The sequence below is a fragment of the Ictidomys tridecemlineatus genome, chromosome 12 (genome assembly GCF_052094955.1).
Source record: "Ictidomys tridecemlineatus isolate mIctTri1 chromosome 12, mIctTri1.hap1, whole genome shotgun sequence".
Taxonomy (NCBI): domain Eukaryota; kingdom Metazoa; phylum Chordata; class Mammalia; order Rodentia; family Sciuridae; genus Ictidomys; species Ictidomys tridecemlineatus.
The window spans coordinates 61626828-61647382 of NC_135488.1; the positions used below are offsets into that span (position 1 = coordinate 61626828).

General features: G+C 48.2%; 2 protein-coding genes across 4 annotated transcripts; one reads left to right on the forward strand and one right to left on the reverse strand.

Annotated features, from left to right (window-relative positions):
* The first annotated feature begins 370 nt into the window (after positions 1 to 370).
* Positions 371 to 5084, forward strand: Pradc1 (protease associated domain containing 1). Its single transcript, XM_005322158.4, has 5 exons — positions 371 to 531; positions 3218 to 3318; positions 3825 to 3934; positions 4134 to 4301; positions 4524 to 5084. The coding sequence occupies exons 1-5, from the start codon at positions 465 to 467 to the stop codon at positions 4642 to 4644; spliced, it is 567 nt and encodes a 188-aa protein (XP_005322215.1). The 5' UTR covers positions 371 to 464; the 3' UTR covers positions 4645 to 5084.
* Smyd5 (SMYD family member 5) lies at positions 3708 to 19546 on the reverse strand. 3 transcript variants are annotated; one of them, XM_021724347.3, is made up of 13 exons: positions 19066 to 19546; positions 14847 to 14955; positions 13940 to 14079; positions 13363 to 13484; positions 12314 to 12383; positions 11363 to 11467; positions 10501 to 10563; positions 10113 to 10183; positions 9673 to 9779; positions 9228 to 9284; positions 7936 to 8030; positions 7200 to 7270; positions 3708 to 7058 (listed from the first exon to the last, which is right to left on the reverse strand). In XM_021724347.3, exons 1-13 carry the CDS (start codon positions 19159 to 19161, stop codon positions 7052 to 7054), a joined length of 1113 nt encoding a protein of 370 aa, XP_021580022.1. In that variant the 5' UTR covers positions 19162 to 19546; the 3' UTR covers positions 3708 to 7051. The 3 variants fall into 3 exon arrangements, with proteins under 3 accessions (XP_021580022.1, XP_005322214.2, XP_040126932.2); XM_005322157.5 differs by having other exon boundaries at positions 3708 to 7102; positions 19066 to 19491; XM_040270998.2 differs by lacking the exon at positions 9228 to 9284 and having other exon boundaries at positions 3708 to 7102; positions 19066 to 19543.
* Between the last annotated feature and the right edge of the window lie 1009 nt (positions 19547 to 20555).

Below are 20555 nucleotides of genomic sequence, written 5' to 3' on the forward strand. Positions count from 1 at the left end.
AATCGTCCAGCCAAGCATCAATGGAGAGGGTCCGGCTGAGACCACAAGAGCCTACGGCCAGAACTTTCAGCAACTGAAGAGATCCTTGCGAGCCACCCACCAGTTCCCCGTCCTCCTCGCCCCGCCTACTGCCAGCAGGGTACTGGAGAGTCGAATCTATACCAAGAAACGCGGGGGCGGAGCTCAGTCGAGGGCCAGCAGTTGCTGTTAAAGAGTTTAGGCCAATCACACATCAGCTCCACTTCTCTCGACCAATAGAAAGTGGGCTAGGGCGCAGAGGTGGAAAGTGCGGCTACACGAGCAGGTGTCAGAGCCAATCAGCCGTGGACCTCGTTCCCGTCCGCCAATCGGCGAGGAGAGCGGGTCTGTGGGCGGGAGGCCGGAGCAGCTGTCAGGCTAAAGTCCGGCAAGCTACGCGCTGCTGGACGGCTGGAGAAAACGCGGCGCCGGGCCGGGCCCTGGAGATGGTCCCCGGCGCCGCGGGCTGGTATTGTCTCGCGCTGTGGCTCCCCGCGTGCGTCGCGGCCCATGGTAAGCGGCAACGGGCGGGGCTGTGGGGCGGGGCTGGCCGTCCAGCTTACGCGCGTCTCGGGCCAGGGGCCACGGGTCACCTTGGGGACCCCGCGAGTTATGAGTCGGGTAAGTCTGGAGACGGGCGGCTAGAGTGGGTGGGTGGGTGCTGTTCCATAGGGATGTGAGTTGGGCGCAGCTTCAAGCTGGATTCTGAATCCTCAGTTACCCACGTCGAAGCTGCCCCCACCCCCCTCCAATAAGGACAACCCCGGGGACTTGAGGTGCGAACAGGAGGAAGCACAAGGGACAGATGGAGGCAAGAACCAGAGATATATATGTCAGCATTCACATATATATTACAAGATCACGTATTCCTACATGTGGGTTCATACGCCCAAGCATTCACCTACACAACCCACTTGCACCTGCACAAGCACATAAATATATATATATACTATGCATGTACATGAGGTATATCTACCCACAATTTACATAGAAAAGCATATGCAAATGTCAAGCAAGAGTGTGGGAGAGGGGGCAAGAGGGAATCGTTTAACGCTAATCCAGCATGGCTTCTCCGGGATGTCATTGTATCTGATGGGGAATCCCCACTCCCAGGATAAAAGGCTATTATACCCCAGTGCCAAGCTCATGGAGCTCTACCTGGTGGCTGAGTTTTGGACAGTAGACAAGGACACCTAGAGCCACAATCAATCTCAACCCTGGCATACGGTGATAGTTTGGTTTGTTTATTAACAGACCTATGGCAGCAGCTTCCTTCCTTCAATATTAATCAGTTTCTCCCTGCTAAGGAATCCAGGGACTCAGCTCCAGCTAAATCATTAGGCTTTGATGCTGAAAAGAAGTTCCCATACCCAGAAAATTCTGATGGTTCTGGCAACTTTCCTGCTCAGGACAATGGAGCTAGACATAGTTATTTTTCATTCATTCAATAACCTTTACTGAGCACCCACTACATTCTGGCCATTATGTTGGCAACAGGGATTACAAACTTAACAATCCTTGTCCTAGTGGGGAAAGCAGACATTAAAAAGTAGGAATACTATAAAGTATGAATTATGTTGAGTGTATCAAATGGAAAAAAAAGTACATTTTGACTAGGAGGACAGGGCAATCATAAAGCAAAAACTTAGATCTGGGAAAGTGACATTTAGGCTGTATCTTAAAAAATGACTGGAAGTGAGTCAGGCAAAGAAGTGGGATGATACGGGAAAAGGAAGCATTCCAGGTAGAGGGAACAGCTTGCAGAAAGACCCAAAGAAGTAAAGAAACTGAAAGGAGGCCAGTGTATCGTGGGAAGGAGATGAGGTTGAAGCAGTGGCCAAGAGTCAGATCATACAGGGTCTTTTAGGCCATAGTGCAGTGTCAACTTTAAGTGCAAAGGAAATTGCTGAAGAGCACTGAAGCCCTGGGAGTGAAGATATGATAATTCCTAAGATGTTTTAAGATCCCTGGCTTTACCAGGAGTGGTGGTGCATGTCTGTAATCCCAGTGATTTAGGACCTTGAGGCAGGAGAATGGCAAGTTTGAGGCCAGCCTCGACAATTGAAACCCTCAGTAACTTAGCAAGACTCTGTCTCAAAAAATAAAAAGGGATGGGAATGTAGTTCAGTGGCAAAGCACCACTAGATTCAACCTCCAGTTACCTTAAAAAAAAAAAAATCCCTGGTGTTTATTTGATGGATGGACCTTGGCAACCCAGAATAGAAGCAGATGGAATACTGAGGCAGGAGGATGGTTTGATCCCAGGAGTTGAAAACCAGCCTGGGCATCATAGTGAGACCCTGCCTCAGACAAAAAGGAAAAAAGAATGGAGGCAGTAGACCATTAAGAAACTGAAACTAGGGCTGGGGATGTGGCTCAAGCAATAGCGCGCTTGCCTGGCATGCGCGGCCTGGGTTCAATCCTCAGCACCACATAAAAATAAAATAAAGATGTTGTGTCCACTGAAAACTAAAAAATAAAATATTAAAAATTCCCTCTCTCTCTCAATAAATAAATAAATAAATAAGTAAAGCTGAAACTAGACTGGGGTTGTAGTTCAGTGGTGGAGCACTTGCCTCACATGTGTGAGGCACAATTTTCGATCCTCAGCACCACCACGTAAAAATAAATAAATAAAACAAAGGTATTGTGATCATCTATAACTAAAAATATTTTTTTAAAAAGAAACTCTCGAGGCTGAGGATGTGGCTCAAGTGGTAGCATGCTCGCCTGGTGTGCGTGAGGCACCGGGTTCGATTCTCAGCACCACATAAAAATGAAATAATGATATTGTGTCCACCTAAAACTGAAAAATAAATATTAAAAAAAAAACTCTCAGGAGAGATATCATAATTGGACTAAGGGAATGACAGTGAACTGGAGTTAACTTCCAAATTTCACTTAGGAATATTTTTGTGTTCAGGACACTGTATCTCCACTGCGAATTTCCCAGGTCCACTTTAGAGCAAAGGTGAATTAACCATAGACCTCTCGGTCTTCCTGGCTCACCTAAAGAAGCAGCAGCAGGAAATATAAATCTCTGAGGTTACTAACTCCACATCAATTCTCTTCCTCAGGAGTGAGGACCCACACTCCCATCCAAAGGACCCGAGACTATAGTTAACCCAGTTGAAGACATGGGGTCTGTGATCTAAACCTGTTCCTGGGAGGTTTTTCACCTGTACTCTTTATCCTTTAGGCTTACGCATCCATGATTATTTGTACTTCCAAGTGCTGAGTCCTGGGGACATTCGATATATCTTCACAGCCACACCTGCCAAGGACTTCGGTGGTATCTTTGTAAGTCCAAGGATGTACCTGATCTCTGATCCTCAGCTCTGCCCCTTTGCCTCCCTGAGCTCTGGTGACTCTGAATCAGGGAAGGAGAGTTCAGCTATGCTCTGGAGGAGCTGCAGTACAGAAAAGAAGCACTTCCAACTACTTCCCCAAGCATACAATAGACTGGGTTCCATGAAGGGACAAACCATCTCTTTGGGGGTCATGAAACAGTGAAAAAACAAGGGCACCAAGCTTCTCTGCCAGCTCTCCCTCTGGGCACCTACTTTCCTGAATCTATGACCAAATTTACCTACCTAGCTCAAAGCAAGGTGGGCTGGGGTTGGACAACCAGATAGGCCTTTGTGAGAATCAAGGCTGGAGTGCCCAGCAACACAAGAAACCACTCCATATTTCCTTCACTCTTTATGATGAGGGCCAGTAAGATGGGCCCGTCAAGCCCAGTCCCAAAGCAGATGTGTCTGGTCTTCTTATACTTTCTCCTGTTCAAATGCCTAAACATTATTTAGCACACAAGATATGAGCAGATTCATCTTGTCCCTGCTGAACCTCCAGAGGCTTGTGGGGAACTCAGCAACGGCTTCTTCATCCAGGACCAGATTGCTCTGGTGGAGAGGGGGTAAGGAGTCAACGGGCATGGCACAAGTAGGGGGCAGGCATAGGGCAGATTCTGAGATCATGGCCGGTGGTGGTGGTAATAGCTGGTTTTGAATTCTTTTAAAGGCTCAAGGCTATCCATACTTTTGGCTTTGTACTTAGGAGTCTTTATAACAAGTTCTACATGATCCTTCTTTCTCCTCTGACCTCACCTCTTCCAGGGGCTGCTCCTTCCTCTCCAAGACCCGGGTGGTACAGGAGCACGGTGGGCGGGCCGTGATCATCTCTGACAATGCAGTTGACAATGACAGCTTCTATGTGGAGATGATCCAGGACAGTACCCAGCGCACAGTGGACATCCCTGCTCTCTTCCTGCTCGGCCGAGATGGGTGAGGGGTCCTTGTCTTCGGCTGTCAGCAGCAACTGGGTAACATGAGTTGGGAGGTGAAGGGTAATCACCAGCCTCTTCCTATAGACCTCATCTTGGGGTGCCTCAGTTGGAGGGCAAAAAGACTCCTTGGGCTTTAGAACCCAAGAGTGATGGGGAAAGTGGGACATGTTATGATGCTCAGAAAATGTGATCACCACCACCTCTCTTCATGCCCTCCTAGCTACATGATCCGTCGCTCCCTGGAACAACATGGGCTGCCATGGGCCATCATTTCCATCCCAGTCAATGTCACCAGTATCCCCACCTTTGAGCTGCTGCAACCTCCCTGGACCTTCTGGTAGAAGAGCTGGACTCACATTCCAGACATAAGCAACTCTGAGCTGGGAAGGGGAGACCCAGGAATTCTACTATTTGGAATTTAGGGATAGCACCTGGGGACAAGTGGAGCCAGATAGAGAAAAAGGGCTTAGGCAGGCTGAGGGAGGGAAGCCACACCACTGGCTTTCCCATCCTCAGGGATTCCAAGGACATCTCATGCTACAGGAAGAGGAAAGAGCCAAGCCCCCAGGGCTTCTGGCTAGAATCTGGACCAAAAGAAGCCAAAGGCAGGCAGCCTGAGAGCTGTCTGTGACCTGTCACATCCCACCTGGTTCAGCCTCCCCCACCCAGGGTCTCCTCACAGTGACCTTCACAGCAGTTGCTGGAGTGATTTAAGGAACTGGTGTTTGGGACTCAATAAACCATCACTGACTTTTTAGCAATAAAGCCTCTCATCAGGGTTGCACCTGTGTCCTAGAATAAAACACACGGATGGGAGGGGCCTCCAGACTCACATCTCTGGTCCCAGTTTTTGTTGTTGTTTGTTTCATTGTGGAACTGGGGATAAAAATCAGGAGCACATCCTACCATTGAGCTACATCCCCAGTTTTTTTTTTTTTTTTTTTTTTTTTGAGACAGTTGCCAAGGCTCAAACTTGCATGTGCCACCACAACTGGACCATACAATCATTTTGAGGGGATGCAATTAAGGCCCAGAGAAGACAAGGACTTGCCCAAGGTCCAGCACTCAGACTGCTAATCTTGGATCCCAACACAGCTTTATGTTCAAGAGCTCAAGAAACCTCAGGGAGGTGAAATTCAGCCCCCTAGGAAGAAGACTCATCTTGTAGCCTAGTGCTAGGGATCAAGATTGGACCTTAGGAGTCCCATGTTCTGACTTTAGAAATATTTGTACAACAGGTTGCTGAGACCAGAGATGCAGCTCCCTATCTGCCCCCACCTAGTTTAACCTGAGCCTCTGGGCACCCATCTACATGGATTCAGCAAGCTATTCTCAGCTATTATCTACAAAGCATTCCTGTAGAGGCCTGTCACCACTCATGTTTTATTGAGGACAGTGGGCAGGCAGGGTGGGAAAGGGTTGCTGGCTGCTGTGAAGGAGTAAGAACCCAATAGGTGAGGGGGCCAGACAGGCAGGTTCAACCTAACTCCATGATCCAATCAATAAATGTCCTGTGGGTGGAACCTGCCCTCCCTGAGTTCCCTCAGCTGGGGGATATGACAGGACCTCACAGAAGGTAGGCAGGAAGGAATTGGGAATGATGGATGTAATTCCTCCAGCACCTTACCCAAAAGTGAGAGTGCTCATCTGGGAAAAGGAGGGGACAGTCAGCTAATCTCTGAGCATCTAACCTAGCTCCTCTACATTTCTGGAAGACTTTAATGTTCTTCTGTAGAGACCCTAAAGATGGAGACTGAGGCCAGGAGAGCCCTTCATTGACCCATTTTAACTGGCCCCAGGGAAGATTAGAACATTCTAAATTAAGGAACATAGACCTGTCAGCCATACTGCTAAAGTCCTCAGCAGGAAAGGGTGATGATCATCCATGCACCCCTCCTAAGGAAGGCAGAGGCTTTCCCCATACCCCATGGGGCCAGCACTGTGCCAGGGCATGAGAGGAAAGGCACGAGGTACACAGATTCTAGGGTCTGGAAAGGAGTTAATCTCAACTTCCCCTGATATCCAAACAGTGAGAAGGGTATGTGTGTGTGAGGGGCAGGGGTGGCAGATTCCCAGTGTTCCCTGAGAGTGGGCCTCAGGGAAAATGCTCTAGAGGTCCAGACCCTTGCCTTTCCCTATTGGGCTAGTGGGCAAACCATTGTCTTATCAACTATAGCTGTGGCAGGTGGAGCAAGGACAGTGGGGTACCTCCCCTTTCCATTTCAGTGACATCATCTGTGCTCATTTACCACTTTTTACCCCCTCAAAATAATAGCCAATTGAGAGGGAAAAAGCCTCAGGTGAGTGGATGAGTATAGGCCAAGGGGCCAAGGGGAAGAGACGCTGTTAGGGCCTGACCCTGGTTCCAGCCCCTCACATCTACAGTGGAGTGACCTCGGGGGAGGCCGGTTCTGGAAGGCTCAGTGACAGCAAGGGGCCTGAGCCAACTCAGCAGCAGTGTTCAGGGCATGAGGTCTAGTGGGGGACATGGGGCCTGGGGTCCAGTCTCTGTCCTACCCTCAGGCAGAGAGCACTGGAAGGGGGGAAAAGCAGGCAATGGGAGTCGGGGGGGGTTCCTTCCAAGCCTCATGTCTTGGGGAAAGACCTCCTATCCCAGCAGGATCTGGGGCAGGGCCACTTCTGGACAGAACAAATCACATATCAGTCATCTCATCCCCTAGCTCTGCATCTTCTGGTTCTCCTTCCTCCTCCTCCTCTTCCTCCTCCTCTGAGGTCACGTTAGGTTCATCAGCCTCTGCCAGACATTTGGGGCAGGAACAGACAAACAGATAATTCTCCCTGCAGGGATGGGGGAATGGTGAAGGCAAAAAGTCAGGCAGCTACTGGGATAGAGGAACCCACAGCCCAGCTACCCAACCATGTCTCCAGCTGGCACCTGAGGATCTTGTGGCGGCTGTGGCGGCTACGCTCCCGCTGACAGCAGTCTAGATAGCTGATACAGATTTCCTGTAGGGCAGAGGAGAGAGGGGGTCTGAGGGTCTGTGCTCTGCATTCAATAGGATAAGGGGTTCCCCAACAACTGTCCTATCTCCAACCACTGCCCATCCCAGGGAACCAGAACTGAGCTGCCCTTCAGTGAAGGGATGGGCTGCCTTAATCCATTCCACCATTCCTTCAGTGGGCAGGTGCTCTGAAATTTCAACAACCCATGTTTGAGGTTGAGAGGAAACTGAAGTTAGCCTCTGACCATGGTGAAAGTCAGTAAATGGCCAACATCTATGGCTGGAATTGGAGGTTATCTTGATGTGAGGCTACATGGCCTGGAAGATGATTCCAATCAGGATCTGTGCACTGAGCTCACAGCCAAAACCCCAAACCCACACTAGCCACCACAGCTCAAGGCACAAAGAGCTACCTCCTGCTTTCTTAGGATCTGTCCATCAAAAGGTGGCTGGGACAGGAACCTGGGAACATAGCTGTCCCTCAAACACTGCTCTAGAGTTATTTTTTGAAGAAGTGTTGTAGGGTTATAACATGTGAAAAGAGTAAGGCCTTGATTCATCCAACAGCCTGAACTTTGAGGGGCTCTAGTTACTGCTGTTCCAGATCCCTGAAGATAACTTACCAAACCCACTGCCCACCCTGACCCCTATGGCCCTGGCCTCCCTCACCTCTCCTGGCTTAATATCCTCCAGGGCGGTGACGTGCAAAAGGAAGTTGTTTTCTGGGAAGGAAGTCTCTGCATTAGGGACACAGCTGTGGTTGCCTGGGTCACAAAAGGAGAGTAATGAAGATTAATGACAACAATAACAAAAAGTCTCAATTCTGCAGAGCATTTCCTTGTTCTCTGAACCCCGACAATCTGAGCAGGTACTAGACCCCAAGTTTCCTGCCTCCACATCCACTCTTCTTCCCTGAAGACCATGGTGCACAGGCACAATGCACTGCCCCATCAATCCGGCTCCAGTCTCTCAAGACTGGCCAACTTCAATCTCAGTTGTGTTCCCATGTCTCACTAGGGGAGGGACAGGGCTCTGAAGGAATGCCTGCACCAGACCACTTAACTCAGTTTTGCCATCTACTGGATATGGTCCCAGCCGACTTGGGCCCTCTGAATAATCAGTTTGGGAGGCATAGAGTGGCTCTGAGGTCTAGGAGGAGGGGCGTGCTGTAAGGAAACCAGGAAGTTCGAGGCCTGAGATCAGAAAAAGACAGTTGTGGGAGCTGGTCCTGGCCCTCCCCGACATATCTGAGGAGACTTGCCTTCTAGCCTGAGCTCCCTCTGCCTAGGATCTTGCGGACCTCCTGGACTCTTCCAAAGCTCCCCTATACCACAGGGCAGAAGAGTACAAAGCCCACACTTCCCCTTGCATGAAGTAGAGCTCTGTGACTGCCTTAGGCATGGCCTGGTCCACTGTAAATTTTTATATATTAGCATCTATTAACTCGAGCAATGGATTGGGGATGTAGCTCAGTGGTAGAGTGCTTTATTAGTACGCCCAAGGCACCGAGTTCCCTTACAAAAAGAGAACATATAGTTAAATAAATGACTGAAAAAATATAATGGAGTAAAAAGGCCCAAGGGAATCCCAAAGCTCAGCCTTAACCCCACTCCCAAACTCAACCCCACCAGCCTAGAAAAGGACCAATTGAGAAAGATACAGTGTGGTGGTGAGACCACCTGGCAGAAATGGGTGGGCTTGTGGGGCACAGTGGCGCACACCTGTAATCCCAGCCACTTGGGAGGCTGAGGCAGGAGGATCGCAAGTTCGAGGCCAGCCTCATCAACTTAGCAAGACCCTCAGCAACTCAGTGACACCCTGTCTCAAAATAAAAAGGGCCAGGAATATAGCTCAGTGGTAGAGAACCCCTGGATTTAAATCCCTAGTACAAAAAATAAAAGGAAGGAAGAAGGAAGAAAGAAAGAAATGGGTGGCCCATCCCTTCCAATGTCATGACTCACAGCAGCTCTGAAGCACAAAGAGGCCAGATCCTTCACAGTTAAGGAACTCGCCAGTTGCTGTAAGATAGTAATATGCAGATGGTGTTCTACCCATTTTACAGGAGGGAGAAGAAAACTAGGCTTACAGGACAGGCACCAGCTCCAGTGACCTGCCACCTACCACACTAATGCACCCGGGCCCTACCTAAACTTGCTTCTCTGAGGCTCAAACCTTGCTCTTCTGTCTGCAACATCACCCTATTTGTCTGGCACTCCCCCTCTTCCCAGCAGAGCCTCTGGATGGATCTCAGGGCCATTTTTCACCTGCATGTCCTGTGGACAGTTCTGAAGCATCCCATAAACCACCCCTTGCCATTAGCTCAGAGGTCCCTGGGAAACGACTATATCTATCATCTCACTGAGGGGTCTCCAAGGTTGGGTAAGGTCATGGCCCCATCTCACCAACCTGCCTCGATGTCCTTGTACAGCTGGTCAATGAAGGCGTCCAGCTGCTCGCGGTCCTGAGGCTTCAGCTCCAGAGCGTCACAGGCATGGACCCACTGGCTCAGGGAGCTGAGGGTGCCAGGCAGCTCGTGGTTGGAGAGAAGGCCCAGGTCACAGGGCTCTCCACCTCCAGGAGAGTTAAGCCCAGGCAGAAGGATCTCCCACCCCATTTCTTTCTCTAGGGTAGGTGCCCTCTCTTCCCCAACATATCAAGGCCCCCAGGACAGACTCCACTGCTTCATTTCTCCCCCCTCCCCCCCACCACATCCAGTTCAGTGCTCTAGCCAGAGTCACAACCTGCCCCACCCCAATGTTGAAAGAAGCTATGGCTACTTTCCTCACTCAGTCTTCCACCCGAGCCCCAAGAGATCATGTAATAGCTCTAGGACAATCTCTTCTAACCTGGTCCCAATTCCTTGGCCATTTGTCCCAACAAGAGCAAAGAGAGACCGAAATCCATCTGGAGTGAACCACTGTGGGAGAGAGAGGAGATGAGCACTCAGGTTATAGCTACTTGTTTTTCTTCCTGATAGAACTCTGTTCAGTAAGACTTCTGAGGGCTGGGGATATAGCTCAGTTGGTAGAGTGCTTGCCTCACATGCACAAGGCCCTGGGTTCAATCCCCAGCACCAGAAAAAAAAAAAAAAGACTCTGAGAGTCAGTCCCATCCTGGTTCCAGGAGACCCAGTAAGTAGGCTTTGGCTCAGCTGTTCTAGGAGAAGCTGATTCAGTTGCTCTTGGAGAACTGCAACAACCAGGAAGCCATTGGTCCCATCCTCCCCACACTTACCTGGCTAAGTGCTTCCTCATAAAGGGCTTCTGTGAAGAGTTTCCGCAGAAATTCCAGTTGGCCCTGGTTTAGGGGAGGCAAGGAAAGACTTGCATCTCTGGGGATTTCCCCTTAGCACCCAGGTAGGGCCCAGATGATCAGGTGAGGGAAGGAAAAAGGGGCTGCTTTCATCTTCAAAGAGCTCTGGCAGAAAACTGGCCTGCTCCAACCCAGCGTGGTGAACTCAAACTTACTGTTTTCTAGTACTTGCACCAGCAAGGCGGAAGCAGCCTGGCTTAGAATATCTACCTTTGCTCCCCCAACCTGACCTTCAGGCCAGCTTGGTCCTCCTCTTCCTTCCTCTGAATTCAGTGTAGGAGGGCCCACCCCAGGCATATCCCTTCCACACAACTGCCTCTACCCTCTCACAACTCTGTGTGGGAATCTGCTGTCTTCAGTAGGAATCTGTGCTCTGATTGAGAATGGATACTTAGCACATTGGCAGTTTCACAGTTCTCCCTGACCTTGAGGACCTCCAGCTCCACATTCTCCATTACACCTGATTTGCCCACTGCTAACCTCTGACAGGGGTCTCGTTTTCACTTTCCCATATTGATCATTCTCAGGACAGGACATCCAACCCCTCCTTCCTCTGTTACCACCCTAGTTGCCTACTTCTCAAATTTTAGGTCCACATTAGGTCGCAAAGATAAAGAGCAGTAGGAACTTAAGTCCTCTGAATGAGATTTTCGGGCCCAAGTTTTAACCCCTTCCTGTAGCTGGAAAAAGACCAAATCTGGAGTTCCCCATAGGTAGCTGCAATTCCTCCCTGGGCTATCTGGGAAGGGTGAGGGGTGAAGACAAGTCATGAAAGAAGACTAACCTTGAATTTGTCCCCCAGGAGTTTGTGGACAATTTCCTCTTCCTCGTTAGCTGTTTTGTTACAGAACTGGGAGAAGAGCCTGATCCAACGGTCTTTGTCCTTTGCCTGTAGTGGATAAATATACCTGAGGGCCTTGATCTGTTGGGGAAGATGGGGCCCCTACCCTAAAGAAAGAAATGGGGTGGTGATGGGAAATCCTTCTGCCTGGGCTTAACTTGCCTGGAAATTATATTTTATATAAATATAAAATACATTTATATATATTTTTTTAAATATATTTTTATAATTTTTTTATGTGGAGCTGAGGATTGAAGCCAGTGCATCATGTGTGCTAGGCAAGTGCTCTACTACTGTGCTTCAACCCTAGCCCCAATATGTTTATATTCTATAAATATAAATAGAATGGTCACAGACACCCACCTCCTTACTGCCTATGTGAAATGGACAGTCAATGTTTTTAAACACTTGCCATCAGAGAATGATGACAATGCATAGGCTTCTAGGGTCCCTGCCTGTGCTTGAAATTTCATCCCTACCCTGCCCACATCCAGCTATCTCCCCTTCAGGAACCAGGCCAGCCAGTGCAAAACACTTGGAAAATAGGAGAATGATGGTGAAGAATGATGGTATCCACGGAAGGGAGTTAGAGTGGCTTCTCTCACTTTATGTAAGAGACACAATCCTAAAAAAGTGATGCTTTATAAATCAATGCATGAATTGTTACCACACAAGCCATCTCCTCATAGGTCAAAGACAATAGGCAAAACAAGCTCTAGCTCCCTATGCCCAATGTATGTTTAATATACTCATACAGCTAGCTTTACACAGCAAGCAGCTCTCCTTTAAGAGGTCAGGAGTAACTATCAAGCTAGGATATTGAGGTTATGGGAAGGCTGAGGCCCAGAGTTGAATGGGGCAAGTCAGTTTCCCTGGAAGGGTCAGGGAGCTCACCTGCTTTACTGTGGCCACCATCCGGGCCATTAGCATGATGCTTGCAGTCTCAGGGGGGTAGTGAATACTCCTGGGGAAAGAGAAAAAAATGTTCAGGCTAGAGCTGGATGTGGCGGTGCACACCTGTAATCCCAGCATCTCAGAAGACTGAAGCAGGAGAACTGCAATTCTGAGGCCAGCCTCAGCAATTGAGGGAAGCCCTAAGCAATTTCGTGTGACCCTGTCTCAAAATTTAAAACTAAGACTAGAGATGTGGCCCAATGGTTAAACCCCTGGTTCAATCCCATGTTCCAAAGCCAAAATTTAAAATTAAATAAATAGCCAGGCAAGGTGATGCACACCCATAATCCCAGCGGCTTGGGAGGCTGAGGCAAGAGAATAATGAGTTCAAATCCAACCTCAGCAAAAGCAAGATGCTAAGCAAATCAGTGAGACCTTGTTTCTAAATGAAATATAAAATAGGGCTGGGGATGTGGCTCAGTGGTTGAGCGCCCCTTAGTTCGATCCCTGGTACTTCGCAGACAATTAAATAAATAAATAAATAAATAGGGCTGGGGATGTAGCTCTGTGGTTAAGCACCCTAATTCCAGCAACTTGAGACAATGAGGCAGGAGGATAACAAATTCAAGGACAGCCTAAGCAACTCAGCAAGATCCTTTCTCAAAATTAATTTTAAGAAAAGAGGAGAGGAAAAGAAGCTTATTCTCCAGTAACTGAGTTCTGAAAAACTCAATCTGACCACTGCAGAGGAATCTCCCTATCGATTCCATCAATTACCAAAGAGAGAAAGTCATTGGCAGGATTAGGTAGACTTTGCATCCCTATGGGATTAATGGGGCTCTTTCTGGGAGCATGTAAATGCTGAGAATGGCAGGACTGGCAGGCAAGATTCAAGGCAGGGAGTTGGGTGCTATGACTTTTGCCTAAGTGGAGGAAGAATCTGGGGAATGGTAACTAAAGAAAGCTGGCAACATCTATTGAACCTTCAACATCTATTGAAGCAGGCAGGTAAGAAGGGAGGAATAAAGGAAAGAAAGAAAGAAGCCTACCTCCATGCTTCCTGCAGCTTATTGAGAGGATGCAGGGGGTCATCCTGGGAGGGACCTGGGCACAGGACCCGGTGGTATTGTTCCGCAGCTGCCAGCTGACATTCCGCACTGCAGTACATTACCTATTAGGTGGGGAGGAGGTCAGCACCCTAGGATCTGGCCGTGGAGTAAGGAATGGAGGCACAGACATCCCCTTGGGTACTCACTTCCAACTGCATTCCTTCCACAAGTGGCCTCTGGGCAGGAGCTCAGAGGATATTAAAAGATGAAAAAATATAGAGGGTGCTCTGAGGGCATGCAGGAGGGCACCTAACATAAGCTTGTAAAACCACAGAATGGAAAGAGCGAGGCCCCCAAGAAAAAGGCAATCATCTATCAAGTCCATTTTCTGGACAATGAAATTGGGACAAAGAGCATAAAACTGAAATAATTACCAAGCCGTTCTAATGTCTTAACCTACATGTGGTTCTCAAGGGCTATGACCAGGTCTATCTGGGCTTTTGTCTCCCCAGTGAGGACTTCAACTAAGGCTTCCCACTCCCTCCCCCCTTCAGGTGCACTCCTCGGGATGGCTTACCTGGCAGTGGGGACAGTTCTGGTGGAGATCCTTGCGCACAGTGCATAGCTCTGGATGAGGCAGAACCTGGCCTGGCTTCCCAGTCAGCCTCTGGGCATTCTCCTCTGCCTTCTCCAGTGCCCGCAGGCAGTGGTCACAGGCTGGGGTGAAGCCAGACATAGGAATGTAAGTGTCCCAAGAGGAGGGTGCCACATCTGTCCTTTGTACAGCAATATTCTCTGGCTAGAAGAGCGCCTGGCGTACAATAGGTACTCCATAAAATTTGGGGAATGAATTAGTGAATAATGAATGGAATGAATAAAATGAATGAATTTCATGTATCCAAAGGTGGATCCCTTCTTCCTGCTCAAGAACCCCCCAGCCCCTCCTTCCAACTTTCCCAACTTATCCATCAGACTCAGTCTGTGGGGCTCCTCCTGCCAGCCCTAGGCGGGGTTTTTCCTACACTCTGGAGCCAACTGGCCCTCTTTTCATGCTTGTTTTCAGTTTAAGAAAAGTGTGAAGTGTGTGGCCAGCAAAGCTAAGGCATCCTACTTGCTCTGACCTCTAATTCAGCCTGTTGAACAAGGGTCATACAGCTGCATCTTGGTTGGTGGTCCACTTTGGCATAGAGCCCGTCAGCATAACATACAGACCCTTATACTATGGGTCCATACTGATTTCTGCCTAAGTGACAGCCCTCTCCCAGGGCTGAGGAGCCTGCTACTGCCGGTACACAGCCCCAAACTCTTGAGAGTGGACAGAGGTGTGGTTCTGGTCAGGTACAGTTCTCCAGAGGAAGACAGCATTTTCTCCCAACATCCACAGTAGTCCCAGAGACATCAGCCAGTATGAATGTATGCAGAGCTCTTCCATGTATAACAGTGACCAGGTTCAACAGCCATAAGGAATAGGTGAGATTGCTCACCTCGGTACCGATAAAGTGCATTCCAGAGAAACTGTGCAGCCACCAGGGGCCTTTCTACGAAGACGGTCTCTCCCTTCCGGATCAGCTGTGTAGCAAACAGTCCCTTTCCCTAAAAGCGCAGAGAAGAAACAGGATGGTCATTAGAAGAGACAAGAGACATAGTTCCAAGGGCTCCCAGAAGGCCATCTGGCCCTACCCTCACATGCTCCTCTTGGCAGAAGCCTCAGGGAGAGTGGTCAATAGCCTCCACAACTGCTTCCTCTGGAAAGGCAGCCGGGACCTACTTTCAGTTACACCTCTTTCAGTCCATTTAGAGCAGAAGGTCTTGCCTGGGAGGGAGTCACCACAGCAGCCATCTTAGGCTACTCAGGAGAGGAGAATTTTTAGAATTGCCAAAGCAAGGCCAAGGCTCTAGCAGGTTGAAGCCTCCTACACCAGGAGCCGGTAATGGCAAGGCAGGGTTCTTGGTCTCCCAGATCCCTCAAGATCCCAGCAGAGGTGCTGCTGCTTGAGATTACAGAGAACTCCACATCCTAGGAGAAGGAAACTCAGTTTGAGAGACAACTGCTCTTTTCCTTAGTCAGCTGGGTATCCAGGGTATCTAGCACAGTGCCAGGTACCTGCTCAGGGAATGCACTGAAAGGAATGAGCTAATCCTAGCACCAGCTCTAGTATTAATTTGATGTGAACTTTTGAGCCAATTGCTTCACATCTTTGCATCTGTTTCCCACATGAGAAGTAACTGTAATAATATCTACCATATGGTTTCCACGACGCAATAATATAACAAAGGGGAATGTCCCCTGATGAGCTAGTACTCCTTATTTTTCAATGTGAGGTGCTTGATTGTCACCATGAGCACTACCTGGGACACTGTTAGAAATGCAGAATCCTAGGCCCCAACCCCGACCTACTGAATCAGAATCTGTATCTTAAGATGTTCTGATGATTCCTAGGATGCTGAAGTCTGAGAAGTGCTGGTCTGTCACACTGTATACATTAGGTATACAACACTATATAACTCATGATGGAAGACAAGAAAGCAACCTGTGAACTGCCATCTCCCAAATGTGTACAAGGACTCAGGAGGTGGCTTCAGAACCCAGACAGTTTCTGGTCATGCTGGTCCGTATTACTCTGGCTATTCACTTAGAGAAGAGAGTGGTACTCTGCCAACACTGAACTGCCACCACAAAGGGAAAGGGAAAAAAGTGTTTGACACAGCAGTAAGATATCCTGTCACTGTGGCCTCTTGAATAGTTTCCCATGTCCTTTTAGCACTGGTGTTCTGGTAAGACAGAGATTCTGCCAAACTCAGAGCAGCAAAAATGTGTAGAACAATACAGACCCTGGGCAACCCATGAGCCACAAGTCTCAACCCTTGGAACACCATTGGGAGCTCTCGCAGTAGACTGGGACAGGTGAAACAACCAAGGACAAAGCATGAATGCATGCTTGACTGTCTTCCTGGAAACCCCACCTTAATACCTTATAGCCTGACACCCAATCTAGCAAAATGAAAACTTAGCTTCATCTACAAGACAAAGCAACATGGACAGGGCTGGGGATGCAGCTCAGTGGCAAAGCACTTGCCTAGTAAGCACAAGGCCCTAGATATGATCCCCAGCACTGCCTGAAAATCATAATGATGATGATGATGATCAAGAAGAACAACATTATCTCTGAAAATTTCAAATCTCAATATTGGATAAATACAGATCTCCCTTTCCTTTTGTCTGGAGGACCAAATGCAGAAGATATTTAGAAATCAAAACAAAGGAAAAGGAATCAAGTTGTTCCTTTATAATGCTACTCATCCCCAAAACAGATGAAAGTGTCTCAAGAAAAACAGTTCTACTTCATAATATGAAGGAGTATGAAGAACAGTGAACCTGAAGAGGAGAAATAATACAAACAAATTTGTAATTTGAAAAAGAAGTTTTAAGAAAAGACTATGCAAAATTCTTAAGAAACCATAGAGTAAATTTTAAAATCCTGATTAAATGATTTTCCACAAAAATACAAATGACCAAAACTGAATTTTTAAAAAAAGGAAGCCTGGATAAACAAGCAGTGCTGAGATCTACTAGTGTACACCAGCATGGCATTCCAGTTGGCATCACCTGGACCTGATAAAGCTTCTGTCCCAACTGGTCATGTCCCTGGCATAACAGTTTGTACATTCTTGACAATCATTCCTGCCAATATTTATAGAAGCAATAAAATAATAGAAAATTACCCCCACAAACAGGCCCCTCATCTACATACATGGTTTCATTAAACAGTTCTCTGAAACTTTCAAAGAACAAGGAATCTCATCTTATCCTAAACCAAGCAAAACCCTCATGTGGTAACCAGAGGAAGATGGCAAGAAGAACAAAATCATAAACCAATCCTACTAATGATTACAGATGCAAAAACCCAGGACAATCCATCTTGTTATCAAATCCAAGTAGGTATGTAGGTATGTGATTTTCTCCAGCAGATTAGGTAAAGGCCTAGAGAGGGTAACCAGCAAGGGGTCTTGATAAAAGGCTGGGACAGGACAACTAGGCAAGAAAAGTGGCTGAAGAGATTAAATAAGAAAGAAGTGAAGAAACGAGGAGGATGAGCAACATCGGGAAGGGCTAATGAAGATAACAGTGAGCTGGGCATAGTGGCACATGCCTGTAAACCCAGCAAATTGAAAGGTTGAGACAAGAGGATTCTGAGTTCAAGGCCAGACTCAGAAACTTAGGGACATCTTGTCTCAACATAAAAAATAAGAAGGGCTGGTGATGTAGCTCAGTGGTAAAGCACTGCTTGGTTCACTCCCCAGTACATATATACACACACACACACACACACACACACACACACACACACACACGAGTGAATACTGCTATAAACTAGGAGTGATACAATGAGACACTAAGACACCATTAAACTGTGGTAAACTAGGAGTGATACAATGAGACACTAAGACGACATTAAACTGTGGGCCACCCAGTAGCACTAGAGGCTCCAGGTGGAGTAGAAGATGTGAGCAATGAAGGAGACCAAGGATGCAGGGGAGCTGATATCCCAAAAAGAATGCTCCAGGTGCTTCAGAATGAAGTCAAGGGAAGCTTGGGCTGGGAAGCTGGATCAATATGAAGACGCTGACAGCAGGAGACAGATGACTAGAGGGCTAATATCTTGGGCAAGGGCCAAGGATACATTCAGCCACTACATGTTATTAATTATTCAACCTCAGTATTACCCAAAGAAATGTAAATGAGAACAAAGCAATACCATTTTGTACATATCAACTGGCAAAGATAACTGAGAAAGAAAATAGTGTTGGAGAGAATAAAAGGATGTCTGCACAGAAATTAACTTCAAGACCTTTGATCCCAAGGGTGAATAAGATACAACATAAAGTGCCCATAAATCAGGATTTGTTTGAGTGAACTTGGCCTTACCGTGGAACAGGCTCCACTCTTAAAAATTAATATGTAGAAACAGGTTTATTGATGTTAAAAGAGTCACTGCTGCATCATAAAAGCAGTTTCTAAAAATGTGGTTTTAATATATACATATTTGCACAAGTATTGGATTATGAACAATTATTGTCTTTACTTTCCTTACATGCATCTTCTATTTTCTTTCTTCTACAACAAACTTCTAAAACATGACAACCAAAACGATCACATCATGTCATTCGTGATTAAATTCATCAAATAATCCCAAGGCCTTTGGGTTTGGTCCAAGTTTCCCAGCACTCCAAGACCCTCTCTAAAGAGTCCTGGCCTCTCTCCTTATTCTCCCACCCATATTTCACTCAGAAAGGTCCAGAGGACCCAGGTTTTTATATTTCTCAGTTGCCTCTGCCCAGAGCGTCCCTGCCAACCGCCAGCAGCAATGCTCCCGGCCTAAGCTAGGAGTCCCAGAGCCCACACCCCTTCCCCCCACCGCCCCGTGGGCCTGCCCGGAGCAGCCTCAGCAGGGCCGCCGGGTAAAGGACCAGGTTCCGCTAGGCGGAGGGCGCGCACAGGGAATCCAGAGTCCGGGGTCCATCATGTGAACGCTCCACGAGCTTGGGTACGGGGACAGACAGGGAGCTCCGGGCCGCGAGCTGAGGCCGGGCTGCAGTGTCCATGCTACATTAAGAGCCTCTAGGCTCTGAGCACGGGTGCCCGAGGCTGTCTCCAAGACCAGACGGGGTTGGGGCTCCAGGCGGGACCCTCTCCGACCTCACCTTGGCGCTGCTCACAAAACGGACTTCCACGGCGCTCCGGGCCTGGCCCGCCACGCCCACGCAGAAAGAGAACACGTCGCACATGGAGGCCGCCATCTTGGGCGCGCCTCCGCATTCTGACCCTTGACCCCGCCTCGACCCGTGAGGCCCCGCCCCCTGCAGCCCCTCCGGGGCGTGAGTGCCTGAGAGGCGACGAGATTCGGCTAGTTAGAATTTTGGTCCTCGGGTTGTTTGAGTGGGTGTAGAAGGGCCTGCTTTTGTGCTTTTCCATCTGCACAGTTCTGTGCCTGTGTCTTCATAGCCGGCATCAGCGTCCTGTGTGCTTCCGTAGTTTTGATGTACCTAAGTCCAGGTTCATGTTTATGTGTCCACACAGTTTATGTGACCACACAGTGACTTGTTTTGTGAAAAACGCTCTTTGGACCAGGCTTGGACACAAGGGGGCGGGGCGGGGGCCATAGAAGGCCGACTTATTCCTATTCTCGCTGACCCTCATCCTGAAGGGAAAGACTAGTTCTGTAAAACCAAGCTGGACGAGCGCCTCTTGCCCATTCTCCAGGGGTGTAAGAACCTTGCCAGGCTGGGTTGGTAGAGCAGTCTACAGTGGACCTAGGGGCCCCTTAAATTGGATGCAGAAGTGAATGTGCACATGCGTTGTTCTGAGACCGCAAGAGGGGCACGTTTTCTCGTTCAAGACCCAGAAACCGCCAAACTCTGACCTATAACACCTGTCCTACAACTAGACCTGGTGACCACTGTACCTTATTTTGTTTCCTGATCCTACAATTGATTGTACTCCTTAAAAAGGGACCTGTGTCTACACCTGCTTTGGGCTTATGGTGACATTTGGGGATTGTGTAGAGCCCAGTGAATGTTGAATAGGTAAATGCTAAATGCTCTATTGTTTTTGTTTGTTTGTTTGTTTGTTTTTTAAAGTGAGCCATTTGTTCATGAAAGAGGAAACTGCAGCTGGACTCCTTGGACCAAAACCCAAATTAATGGTATTTTAAACCATGTAACCATATCCTTGCCTATAATTGGGTTCAATGAGCCATTGATTAATAGAATTGACTTTGGGTTCAGCATAAGGATTTTCCTGAAGACAGGGATAGAGAAGGGTTCTTGAAGCTAGACCCAGGCTCCACTCAAGTCTGCCACTTTGTGTCCAGGAGTCCACTGTTTTAGGTACAGATTGTTTTCCAAGGCCGCCCCTGCTCCCTTCCTTTCTTCCCCTCATTCAGAAAACTGAGAGCAGCTAGAGCCTGGCTTCTCACCACCAGGTGGCAGAGCCGGCCTCCTTCCACACTCTCCCTCAACCCCAGGACTGGTTCTAGAACTAAGGATCTGTGCTACGGAAATCAGCTCTGAAGATGCTGGTGGCTGTCTTCAAGGGAATAAGCTCTCAGCTAGCTTCCTAGAGGAAAACAGAGCAGATTTCTGGGAAGGGAAGGGAGCCATGAGTCAGCAGCATGAAGGAGAAACACATTAAC

Coding starts and splice junctions, on each gene's coding strand:
- Pradc1 (XM_005322158.4), top strand. CDS start 465: ATGGTCCCCGGCGCCGCGGGCTGGTATTGTCTCGCGCTGTGGCTCCCC. Junction 532..3,217: donor CGCGTGCGTCGCGGCCCATG/GTAAGCGGCAAC, acceptor TTTATCCTTTAG/GCTTACGCATCCATGATTAT. Junction 3,319..3,824: donor AGGACTTCGGTGGTATCTTT/GTAAGTCCAAGG, acceptor AACATTATTTAG/CACACAAGATATGAGCAGAT.
- Smyd5 (XM_005322157.5), bottom strand. CDS start 19,161: ATGGCGGCCTCCATGTGCGACGTGTTCTCTTTCTGCGTGGGCGTGGCG. Junction 14,080..14,846: donor TGCACTTTATCGGTACCGAG/GTGAGCAATCTC, acceptor GCTTCACCCCAG/CCTGTGACCACTGCCTGCGG. Junction 10,564..11,362: donor TCCTGGGGGACAAATTCAAG/GTTAGTCTTCTT, acceptor CCCCTAAACCAG/GGCCAACTGGAATTTCTGCG.